Source organism: Hippocampus guttulatus, chromosome 1 (assembly GCF_054856545.1).
Source record: "Hippocampus guttulatus isolate MCC_2025c chromosome 1, RoL_Hgut_1.0, whole genome shotgun sequence".
Taxonomy (NCBI): Eukaryota; Metazoa; Chordata; class Actinopteri; order Syngnathiformes; family Syngnathidae; genus Hippocampus; species Hippocampus guttulatus.
The window spans coordinates 5,813,555-5,826,853 of NC_141261.1; the positions used below are offsets into that span (position 1 = coordinate 5,813,555).

At 40.0% G+C, this 13,299-nt stretch overlaps 1 protein-coding gene across 1 annotated transcript in view; it reads right to left on the reverse strand.

Moving 5' to 3' along the window:
• Nucleotides 1-13,299, reverse strand: part of gnas (GNAS complex locus) — a 32,931-nt gene that overhangs the window by 15,825 nt on the left and 3,807 nt on the right. The window contains exons 2-4 of the mRNA XM_086106100.1: nucleotides 8,015-8,087; nucleotides 3,412-3,466; nucleotides 2,462-2,581 (exon numbers count right to left, since the gene is read on the reverse strand). Coding sequence (XP_085962226.1) covers nucleotides 2,462-2,581; nucleotides 3,412-3,466; nucleotides 8,015-8,087 — 248 coding nt within the window. The remainder of the gene's footprint in view (nucleotides 1-2,461; nucleotides 2,582-3,411; nucleotides 3,467-8,014; nucleotides 8,088-13,299) is intronic.

Genomic DNA, 13,299 nt, shown 5'->3' on the forward strand with positions numbered 1-13,299 from the left:
GAATCAGTCCTGAACACAAATGGTAGGGTTCCACTGTTCTCTGTTGGAATGACTTTGTTCGTTCAGTTATTTTTTCCCCCCCTCTTTGGAACGATGAGAGACTGTCACACGAATGGGCCACAACCTTTTAAGAGCAGCTAACCATGACGGCAGTCTCATCATGTGTTTAACAACATAGAATTCTTTCATAATCATGTCATGTGCTTGCAGCAACAATAAAAAAAAAAGCTCATTCCATTCCCCTATCCATGTGTGGAATCCTCTTTCCTCTTTATTCAATTACAACTACTGCAACTAACCTGACCAGCTTACATGAAACATACGATATAGTGCTAGTAAGTCAGGTATATACATTCATATAATAATCACCAGGAAATTGGAAAAACTTTTTTTTTTCACATGGCGAGGACAGTATTGATGAGCATGTTTTCCCAAAGTCAATGGGTGATGCAGGAGATGAAGCTCAAAAGAGAAAGAAACTCTGTTGCTGTCATAGAATCATACAAGCAAATGGAAATGTTATAACAGGGGAAGTGGAACAGTGCCGCACCACATGACACCGAAGTGGAAAAAAAAGGCGAGCTAACTTTTATTCTAATTGGTGCCACAAATTCTACCAAGCAACAAGAGGGAATGCACGCAACTTTAGCCGTCAAATGAATATGAGGAATTGTGTTATACTAATGATTGCCAGTTTTCTTGGTATTCAATCAGTGCTTGGTGTCAATTAAAATTTGTTCAAAGATTAAAAAAAAACAAAAAAAAAAAACGACTGTGTTATGTATTTGCTCACGGAATTAAAAAACTGTTAAAAAACCTGCAATGATTTTCCAGTAGATAGATCGACAGACAAATAAAACAACTAACAAGGGCAAGGAGGTCCCAGAAGTGGCACCTGATTAACAGTCTCTTGGCTTGGACAATTAGATAATGAGAAAATCCTACTGAGGAATATGAGGCCCACGCAGGTATCATCGAGTGATCATTAGTACACCTTAGTGTTTGCTACAATTTGTCAAGGGATTATCACCTGGGATTTGGTGACACGTACCTGAGGGGAGCTGCTCACCATCAAGCATACACTTACATGAGTGTTTCCGCTTGACACTGATCAATCACAATTATGACAAAAATACAGTAGAGTTTGAATCAAATTTTACAATAAAACAAGTGCCTATAGGGGATAGCACCAGTGTCCGCGTCATGACTTTTGTTCCATTTTGACATCTCAAATACTGTTTTCAATGCAAAACTTGAACGTGATCTGAATAAAACTCACCTGCCAGTGACTATGAATCCAACAGCTTCATATTGACATGACACAGGTTTGTAAAGATGATGCTTCTCAAACTACAAAGTTCAGTGGTCTAATTGCAGTGATTCTCCAGTGGTGGATTGCAACCCAGAAGTGGGTGGCCGACGCAATCTAAGTGGGTACAATATGCATTGTACATAGGACTTTTTAAAAAAAAAAATCATTTTATTTTGAAATATTTCTTATTAAAGAAGCCTAAATATGATCAAAAGCTTTTAAATACAGAATTTTGTACATTTAGGATAAGAAATGACAGAGACCCCAGTCCTTGGTATGTTGTGAGGTGTGGGCCTTTTTATATTTTATAGTCTTTATATTTTTATACTGTTATAGATGCACCTTAGTCACGTTCCTCCCGTGTTTGTGCTCTAAATCAAGAGGCCGAAGTGAAATGCTTTGTGGCCTCATTTATTTTTGGTCAGTCTTAGTGTTTAAACACTTACGCCTTGAAGTAAAATTCAATTTTATATCAATTTATGATGTTATGACTTGATATTGTGCTATGAAAAGGAAAATCTATTCAAAACGATTAATCCATTTTTTGAATCCTGCCCTAGTAATTCTGTCACGCAGTCTGCAGATTTGGGTGAGAACCTGTATGGAGTTTTGATGCTCTTTCTGTGTATTTGTGTTTTTTAGAGCCACTTTGATTTCCATGTGAATGGTTGATTGGCAGTTAGTCCATGATGTACTCTGGAGAAGCGGTATACAAATTGGATGAAGTGACTTCTGGAAGCTAAGGAGGGTGCGGTTGAAACCATGGTAAAATACAGTATAGGTCCCAAGGTGAGACCTGCTGATTATCACTGGATGAAAATAGTTCTGGAACAGAAGCACACCCCTCCTGTTGTGTTAGCACTAGCATCTGTGCCTAAATTACTGCACTTTGTACAAACACACTAAAATGATCAAGTCTGTGCAAGAACCAAATATGAAGGATAGGTTCTGCAACAAAATAAAATCTGTGAAAATTGCCGCACAACAAACGTTAAATATAACCAAATATTTCTTCGGTCACAAAATCCATCCATCCATCTATCCATTTATCCATTACGTGTCCCGCTTATTTTCAGTAGTCATTAGTCAAAACGTAGTCATACTTCTGTTATCGGTGTGATTATGATTATAACGTAGCGCAATACTCACAACTGGAAACTCAAAATCCTTCTGGTTGACCAGGTTGAGGATATATTTAATCCGGTACTGGTTGTCTGGACAGGCCAACTGCACTGGTGGCATCAGAGTGCTCATTGCTGTCACTATTGTCTGTCGTAAAAACCCAAGAAGCAGACCAACGTTACATTTCAACGTGTACAAGCAGTAGATGTCATCGCAGCCGAAATGAATACAATGCAATACAATACATCCTGATTTATATCGCGCTTTCACAACAGCTGCGGCTGTAACAAAGCGCTTTACAAAACAGTTAACACAACACACAACAGAAAAACACGGACACTCGTGCAATCTTTTAACCACTTTTCCCTCATACACTGTGTTTGAAGTTCTTCTAAACGAAAAGGAGAGTATCAAAGTGTCCTTTCACCAGTGGATCAGAGATGTCATGCTCAAAATGTGCACATGTCGGCTCCAAGCTAAGTTTCAAAGTAAACAAGAAGCTGTAGTGTCCATTGACGAAAAAAAGAAATTGGTTCACTCTCCTGTCCCATGTAAATCCGTTTCAATTCCAAGCGGCGACTCTCAGTTCCAAATACGCATCGGCGCTTTGTGCCGACGCTCCTCTTTCCTCATCCTCAACTTCAGCAGCCATCCATCCAGAATGTATGAAACACTTTCAAGCTGCTTTTCCATTACAGGTTCCAGAACGCTATGAACCGAGCGAGGCCGTTCCGGTGTGAAACCGGTACAACGGAAAATCGTTTTTTGTTAATGATAGGAAAATGAAGCTTTGAATGTTCTTTATGAACAAGTTGTGTGTGTGGGGGTTTTTTGTCCGACTCTTCTGGATGGCATTCTCTGTTCAACATTGGGCTGAAAGTACACTGACTTGCCATATCATTAAATTTGAAGCTACATTTTCCCATCACTGGCGTTAGTGTTTTTTATACTGCTTTTAGTGGCTGATGAGCACTCACCTCAATGGCCTCTTTGATATTATTCTTGATATCCTGAATTTTTTGCTTCTTCTCTCTGAAACAGACACATGTGATAGTTAATGCATGAAGGTGTGTAACATGGGCAATGACAACAAAGAGAAGCCCATCCAACATTTCCATGATTCATTCTTATTCACACTGAAATTCATTGATTAAGTCTCACCAATAAGCTGTAATGAAAGAGGACGAATTGAAAAAAAATATTGTGTTTAAAATTCTCCAGTAAAATGCGAAGAAAAAAAAGGAATCCATGATTTCAAATTTGACACTTAGGGCTGAAAACTGACTTTTTAATTGCTCGTCTTGGATTGGGGCTTCTGGAGTGCCTGCCCAACCATCAACTACAAAATTACACAATGAAGTTTTTTGTGATTTGTCTAGTCAAAAAATGTGTCTGTAAGGGTGTGGAGCTAATTTTATGTTGAGTGCTTTGCCCACTGCATGCGGCACATACATATGACCACAAACCGAGAAATGTCGAGTCTCACCCACTTTTTTTCTTTTGTGTTTTGGTACAAGACATTTGAAAACCCCCCCCCCCCCCCCCTCTCTCTTTCGCTCTCTGTGAGAGATATTTCGAAGAAAGGCGACCGGAGAGATTCAGTCACTATCTTTCACCATGAATGTTACAGAACAACACACCATGTGTTTACTGTGTCATTTTGACACGGGACCAGACCACAGTTTTCGGTTTCGTTCCACAGAGTGAAAAATGCACACTCTGGTTGAGTCCTTTGGATATCAAAACAAAGGCCACACAATTTGGCAACCACGCCCCCTGACACGTCAAATGCTGCTATGTTGTTGCTCCTCTCTCCATCCTGCCGCAAGCTCAGCGATACCTTAACAGCATATTGATTCTGTGTTATCAACATAGCAATATCGGTATCAATTGGGTATCGACAACGCCCATTAATTAGCGATACTAAAGATGGACTCCAAGCGCGCTCTGCTACACTCCGACTGATCGGAATCTGACAGGACAAGATTGAAGCTATACAAGCAGGCTTTATGCAAGGGGGGTTTGAATTGAATGGACAACAAAACGTGTAGAAATTTAAAGTAAGAGAGGCCACTTTTTTTTCAACAGTTAAATATATAATTAGCTTAAATGCTTATCATTATTTGCTCTTCAGTCGGGAAATCTGTGTTTGACAAAGAAAATTCTCATGTTCAATTTGATTGAAGTTTGTGAATTATTTATTTTTTAGTCATTATTGACACTTCTCTCATGTTGTTTTGAATGAAATAGTTGCTCGTCTTAAGTAGAGTTCAAGTAAAGTTGAAGCATACTTAAAAAGTAATCGGTATCATATTGAATCAAAATTGTCTGGCATTGCTAGACATCACTAGCAATGCCTTTACAGGTATAGGACTGACTGTACCCATGACAAAGTCTTCCAAAAACTCAGTCCTGTCTTAGGTGGAGTCTGTAACAATGCATGCTGGGTGAAACATTACACAGTGTGTGAGACAGTGCGAGAGCAAGAGCAGAGAGACAGAGACAAAGCAAAAGAGGCTGAGAGCGAGAGACTGGGAGACAGACAGACAGAGGGCCAAGATTAAACATGCTGCAGTAGCAAACAAGAGCAAATGTTAAAGTATACAACTTGGGTATGCGACAATGGACCGGTTCCGCATTACTCATGACCCTATTTTTATGTGATCGCATCACGGCATGTCTGTTTGAGATCCTCTCAGAAAAATGTGCTCTGGCTGGTTTAAAAATAGGGATTCTGCATCTACATTTAAATGTGACGTAAAGTGGAATCTCCTCGATTGTCCAGTTTTAGATTTGATGATTCGCATGAAGTATTGTGATGTTTCTTGCCGGCACGGCGGGATATCTCAATTTTGAACCCCCCAAGAAGTGTTGAAAAGGGAGCTTGATTTTTATTTTCTTTTTAGATGCAAACAAAGTTGCATCGAATTTGTCTTGTACAGTACCTTAGAGCATAATACGGGCCAAATTTGTGATCATTTTAAATTTTCAAAGGCAGCGTCTTCACTGTGCACATTTCAGTTGCTTTTCATGGTCACCTGATCGTAGTTTTTTCTTAAAAACTGTTTCTAGTTGAAACAAAGGGGCATTTAAGCCTGCTTTCTGAAGACTTTAAAATGTTAGTACTCCCTTAATTCTTTACATACTGATAAACACGATTTGCTTCGGTGGTTGTGTTGGTGGCAGTGGGGGGGTTTCAAGCTCCACCATTGGTCTTACTGATATAAAAGATTAAAATTTTCTTTTGTCACAAACCCGTATGACTGCAAAGAGAATCTGGTGTGTCTGTGAACGATTAAACTAAGAAACAAACGAGGCAATTTAAAACTTAGAATCAAATGAGGACCAGTAGCTCGAGTAAGAAAGACACATTTGGTGCTCGTTGAACTCATTCATGTGACAATTGTGTAAATTGTAATATTTTTTGACAAAAATATTTACTGCTACGCAGGTGCAATGCAGGATGTCAGGGTTGATCATCCTTTGTTAGTGAACAGGATTCCACAAGAACTGACTGTTATTTAACTTGATGGGATGGGGCAAGAAAGATGTTAGTGTGAATCCTGAATTACAACCAGTCCACACTGGAATCTCTATCTCGTCGATTAATAATGTGACAATACATTTTGTGTAAAAAAAAAAAAAAAAAAAAAAAAAAGTTACGGACATTATTGTGGATGTGAGATCTGTGTCAGCTTTAGTGTGCATCACACGTCTGTCTGGTGGTTCGAATTCGATGCATCTCAGAGTTCGCCCCACCCCTAGTTGTTTGTAACCCACTGCTATAACGGCAACATGATCACCACATCTTCCAAATGTCACGATCGATGGTAGGTAAACAGAATTAAACATCTAAAATAAAATAAAAAAAAGAAAAGAAGAAAAGAACGCTGGCGACAGTTTGGCTCATAACTCAATAATCAGATTCTAGCACTTGAAAGATCCGTTTTGAAGAAAAATAATAATAATTTCACCCAGCTACTTATTTATTGTGAAAAACGATTACCACCCTAATCCATAACACAAAACAACATGAACAATTTCTGAAACTTTCCTTAACTGGGACTAAGGATCAGATGTGTGAAACTATGAACCCTAGCAGCCAATCCGAGCACCATCACATATCTGCCCGGAAGTGATGATTCCCGATGCGTTTGTGAATGCGGTAAATAAAGACAGTCACACAGTCTCACGTATTCATGCTCAGTGTGCACACACAGCTCGCAGTGTTGAGGAGTCATGCGCTGTGTCATACGCTGGTCTGCCTCAGGTGCAGATTGAAAACTACAAATTTGCAAATGACTACGTCTTGGTTGAAACCACCAGAGTTAATTCAGAAGCTGCTCATGTGCACAGTACTCAACTCTGCTGTAAAAGGGAGACCAAAGGCAGCACTGCAAGTTATCACCACGGCACGATGCTGGACAACAGGACATTATTTCAAATTGACCGTGCAGAAAATGCACATAAAATGATTAGGATTCTGTTCCTGGTTTGGTCCATGATAGGTCAGGAAAGGGGTAAAAATGTTGTTCAGTGATTTCCAAATAAACATGGAGGACTACAGAAACCTGAGAATATGTACTACGCGAGAGGCTGAAATATTGAACAGTTGGACAATATCAAATTAAAGACGACCTCAAAATGATTAATCAATTATGAAATTACCCTTGAATGTCATCATCGATTAGCTATTGATTCAGCGTTGCACCTACTTCAAACTTGCTTTCGCGCTAACGCTATTCTCGCAAATACTTCAATGGTTCATACCAGAGTCACCGTAAGTGCAAAACCCTCTATCAAATATATGATCACCACCGATACTTTTACACCTCTTACCTTTTTAATACTGTCTGACCAAACAATTTTGCAATACCTTCATGTCGATAATCACATGAACACCATATAATCTAAACCTTTTGCCTAATATGAATAAGTGTGTGGCAAGCTTTTTTTTTCTTAATTGCATGCAAATATTTTTTAATCTCGATTCTGCAAATTTTTAAATGCCTGATTTTCATGAATTGCATGAAAGTGATGCCACGCTTCCACCAGCAGCGCATGCAATTGGTCAAAAAGAAGCAAACACGCAATTTAGCACCCACTCTTTGGGTTCTGAGTTAAAGAACGCGGTCTAAGTAAATCATGCGCAACACGCCCACCAGCAGTGTGCGCAATCTGTAACACACAACTTACTGTCCACTATTTTGGGATCTGAGTAAATCAGGCCTCTGTGAGCTGACTTTCAAAATAAAACAGCCGGTGCTAACATCAGACAATGCGCCTACTTTTCCACCACCAACTTGGGGTGGCATGTGATGCCTTGCTGTTTGTTCTCGGCAATATTCAACCAAATCGGTAGGTAATGTTATTCTTGTATTAGTTTATTATCTCATCCACCTTTGGTCGAACACGGTTGGTGTTGTACAAACTGGGAATAGGTTCTTGTGGATGGTATTAAAAATAAGAGTAGAAAAGCCATGGCAAGAAAGCATGACTGTAGTTATGGCAGCGAGATGCAATGTATCGAGACTCAGATGATTAGCAGCTTCTGCCCCTCTACACCAGTATTATACTCACTCTGCATTGAAGCCGTTGACATGGAGAATCCTCATCTGTTTCACAATTGTGCTCTTTCCTGACTCACCAGCTCCTGGAAGACAAGAGAATTAAATGTTGAGGTTATAACGAGAAAGACTGCACACCACAAAAAATGCATTTCATTGTGGTATAACAACACTGATCAAGAGATAATTTCGATCAGAGATGGCTTTATGTGTCCCTGAACATATCTTTACTGCAGATTTCAAAAATGTCTTGATTCTTTTCCTAGCACATAAGGTTTTTGATATATTTTCCGTGCATCCATTTTCGAATCCGCTTTTTCCTCACGAGGGTCGCGGGCGTGCTGGAGCCTATCCCAGCTCTGTTCGGGCAGTAGGCGGGGGACACCCTGAACCGGTTGCCCGCCAATCACAGAGCACACAAATACAAACAACCATTTGCGCTCACAATCACACCTTGGGACAATTTCGAGTGTTCGGTTACCCTGCATGTTTTTGGAATGTGGGCGGAAACTGGAGTACCCGGAGAAAGCCAACGCAAGCCCGGGGAGAACATGCAAACTCCACACAAGAAGGCTGAGGCCGGATTTGAACCCACGACTTCTGCACTGTAAGGCGGATGTGCTAACCAGTCGCTCACTGTGGCACCCTGAGATATTTTCATTTTTTTGTTTAAATTTGACCGATAAAAGCTTGTGCAATATGGATTTTACCACACATTACAATTTTGAGCTATGACATTACAGAAAAAAAAGACACCTCTTGCTGACCCAAACCTGTATTTGATAAATATTACAAAATAAATTAGCAAATGGCATATTATTATAAAAACTTGATGTACTAGAGAAAAAAACATGCAGATGCGGAATCAGTGGAAATAATTCATATACTGTATCCACATGGGTCACTGCACCAGTGTCTTATTATTTCTATCATAGCATCTCAGTGAAATTGCCCTGATGTAATAATGTGGCATAAGTGATGACCCATTACGCCATTTATGTGCTGGCCAACAATGAATAGGTGCATAATCTGATCACAAAGCAAGGTGGTCTTATGAATTTATATTGTATTGAGATCTCAAGATCTGTGCCGGTGCTGATTAAAATTCGCGTACTACCACTCCATCATTTGAATTCACGACACACTTGATCAGCTCTTTCTCCATTCATTCTTTATTTTATCATTAATTGGGCTAACTTTCGTTTTGAAAAAAAAAAAACTCAAGACTGAGTAAATGTTGACAAATTATTTCTAGGTAACGGAACAACTATCTGGGCACAACCATGGTAAAGTCAGATTTATTATTACAGTACTTATATTCCCTCACAAGCCCCGTTGTCTTTGAATTTTCACTTTGAGGGTTTCTAACGGCAGAGTGACAAGCTGAATTCAGCTGTTTCGGTGATTTAAATATCCGGCCAAACTAAGTGACTTCGAATAGTTATCAAAAGTTGGTGGCCAACTGGCTATGTAGTCATTGCTTCTGGCATGCGGCAGACTTCCCCCGATGCTATAGTACTTCTTTGTCCAGTAAACAGAACGTGGGGAAACATTTTTGAATTTGAAAATTGTATTTTGCCAAGCGGATTTTGTATTATTTGAGTTGCCTCAAACAAAATGTTCCCATCTTTCCTATCTGCACGACCTGTTCTATTTGAATAATATCTTTAAGAACAATCATCTGAAGCCAATCACATTACTTAGCAGCAGCGGTTTTGCACTCTGCCTTTTTCCACTCATGAGATGAATTTGTGGTGGCCAGGCACATGATGAGAACATGGACCTGTTTGTCGCTTGGGCATTTTAGTGGCTCAGCAAGCTGCCGCTCATTCCAACTTAACTCATAACATCATGCTCTGAAATATGACCGATGACCTCATGTCATTATATCAGCACCCCCCCCCCCCCCATGTCTCTCCCATCTTAGCGTCCCTTTCCTGTGCTGTACAAAAGAAGAAAAAAACCAGGAGGACAACTGTGAAATGTGCTATGTCCAACATGAACCATGGTGGCAGTAGAACATCTCTGTACAAATGGAAGCTTGCCAAATACCATGCCAGTATATAAAAATTCTCCCTATAGAAGTCATAGTGGCTATGTATGGATGTAGTTCAACTAGTCATAACTGCTTCTGTTGCTCTTTAGACAACAAAAATAATAGACAAATCAGTAGATCATCTACTGCTTGCAGCCAAGTACTGTACTCCATCTTTGCAGCAGCTTTAAAACACTTTAACAGTAAGTCTACTCAAGCTGTTGATTTTTTTACCCATGAATTTAATGCATGCTGGGCCAGTACTTGGTAATGTCACTTGGTGAAGAAACAGTATGCACACTCTTGACCTCCAATACAAAAAGGTGAAATGGAGAGAATTGCTGTGGGAAATAATACAGTGGCACATTCAAGAAAATGTCAAGTTTTCCCATGGTGCAACCAACCCCCGCGGCTTTAAATTTGATACGGGTAATATATGGATTTTTGCTAACAAACTTCATGCTGTCAATAGATTTAGACAGTCCCATTACATCTGACCAACAAAATGACTGAACACGTCACAGCGGACCAATGAAACTGTCCCGAGTCCGTGCTCATATTGAAACTTCCTGTCAGTCATTTGCACAATTTAATGGGAGGCTTGGATGACGAAATCTTTTCGCAGAACTGGCCGCACGAGAAGTGTCAAGTATTAATTAAGTCACAAGTCGCACAGTGATGATGTATGGAGTTGCGACGGCGGGATTGTTCACTGAGAATTCTGTTGAGCAAACGGGGCCAGAAGGTTCGCTTCAAGAGTACGAGTTCCTAAGTCCTTTTGTCCATACAAGACTGTTTACAGTGGTGAGATTTGTGCCCTGGCATTTGTAACTATTTTTCTCTTTAGACAAAAACACAGAGGAACCTGTACTCAGTTGGAGCGAACCTGCTGACCCCCCGTTTATGCAACACAACTCTCGATCCCTGTAACACACATTGCGACTCACTGTACTTACAGTATCACTGTGCGATCATTCATTTTTAACACTTACAAGAGCAACTGTTATATTGCTGAAGTTTGCCAGGGGATCCAGACAGCATGGAGCTGTGTTAAAATATCCACTGACACCAAAAGGCTTCAAAGTGCCTCACAATGAAGAGGACTGCACAACAGAGGGTGACATTTTTTGGGGAATCCCGCAGATAGGAGTGAACTTTACCTTTAATCACGGGACTGTGAAGGTACTAGATAAAATGTTCAGAGGAGCAGCTGGGGTTTATCCAGTAGGGAGAAAAAAACAAACATAACTTGGGACAGATGCACAGCCATTTTTAATGCAGCTGACCTCCAAAACGGGAGCAGTATGGGAGTGATTCTGAATGGGAGCAGGACGAGAGTGGGAATTGTTTTCACCAGGATTGGGACAGGACTTGAAAAAATGTTATACAAACATTTTGTAAGTAGATGTGGTTTGCTTTAATAAATGATCTAGATCCAGATGACTTTATATTGTGTAACCACACGATGAAATACAATACAGTACATTCAACAAATTTTTTTTCAGTGCATGTAACAAGACGTGTTCGGCACTGTCTGGAATTAAGCGCTAACTGGCGTTTAGGTTCATAAAAACATTTTAAAAAATCCATCCATGTGACCTCTTTCTTTGAAAATATTCCATGTTATAACATGGAGACCTGCACATTATAAAACAAGCAGGCAATAGAAAATATGCACTTTTTTGTTTAACGGCTAAATTCAGATGTTGTGTCTTTTAATCCTGCACGCTTTGTAGTTTGGAAGTTACAGTAATAGCCATCTTAAAATAATGGTGAGTTACTGTGCGGCGTTTGACTGCAATAAGTCCAAATTGACTGTTTAACAGCATTAATTTGGAATTAGGGCAAAAAGACCAAAAAAAATGGCCAAGAAATAAACTGAGATTATTGCCTTGGCAAATTTTGTTACTCTTCACATCTTGAAACATTTCCGTTTTCAAGTAAAACTTCCCACTTAAATGGAGACAACCATTTTAGCTGTTAAACTGGACATTGTTTCCAAAGTAATTCAATGCAAAGAACGGTTTTGGGTGATTTTTAAGAATCCGTGCATTCAATTCCAGGTTCGTCTTCATGTATTTCACAATTATTTTCAAGTGGTAGGGTAAAGAGGGGTCTATAACGGCCACCACCAAACGAGCTAATTGTCGCTGGTTTCGACTATTGTGATAACGTAACTGTCCTGCTTGCAAAATTATCTGACAGCCAACTTCCTCTCTCGTTTACTTAATTCTCATGATACATTCACTTGGGCATTGCTGAAAATTACAATTACCACGCTGTGTGGGGGCAAATAAACAATAAATCGATGCGAGAGTTCCTGAGAATTAGGGTGTTCACTGTTGCTTAACTTCAGCAACATTAGCACGGTACTTAAACAACATTTTAGCCCACCAAAACAACACAATGTGTTTTTGTTAGATGGTTGCACCCTCTGACTTCACTAACATTGAAAAATGCCATTTCCGAGTCAGAAATTGGAATTTGTAGTCAACACCATGTCCTTAATCAATATATTTGGACAAATATTGTAGATCTACAGCTGTGAAATATACCTACAAGCACATCGGTGCGCCCAAACTTCACCGAAAAAAAAAAAAAAAAAAAAAAAGATCGGTTGTACAAACGTAACTCCTCGACTCTAAAAACAAAACTGTAACTCCTCGACTCTAAACAACAAAGTGTATGCAGAAAAGTGGTGAAGATTGCACGACTGTCTGTGTCCTACGTGTTGCGTTGTGTTATTTTTGTTATTTTGACTTCAAAATGGCGCCGCGTGAGTGGCTGCCTTTCCAGCAGCTCCTATATTTTGTTGTTCTACTTCTTCCTTTCATAACTTTGCTGCTGTGAATTGGGAATTTCTCCATTGCGAGACAAATAAGGTTTTCTTATCTTATCTTAAAAACAATATTTACTATAAATATTGAACCGGGGGGGGGGGGGGGGGGTGTTCGAGAGCGCACGCACCGCTGGCTGGGTCCCTTTCACTTAAATGAGAGCCACAGCTGGTGCCTCGGCGGTCACCTATCCCAACGGTTACGGCCCCCACCTCTTGGGTGACGGCTTCAAGCGACCTCCGTAGAGTAATGACGAGCCGTGTGTTTTCCTTTTTAACTGTTAGATCTTCACCACTGGATATGATAATTGTGTGGGTTTAATCGACATCGGATGACAGTAGAAACTGACAAGTTCGCGTGACTTTTCACAGCACTTGCAACATCCTGGACAAGAGAAAGAGCGCAATGAGCGGAATCTCCGCGGAT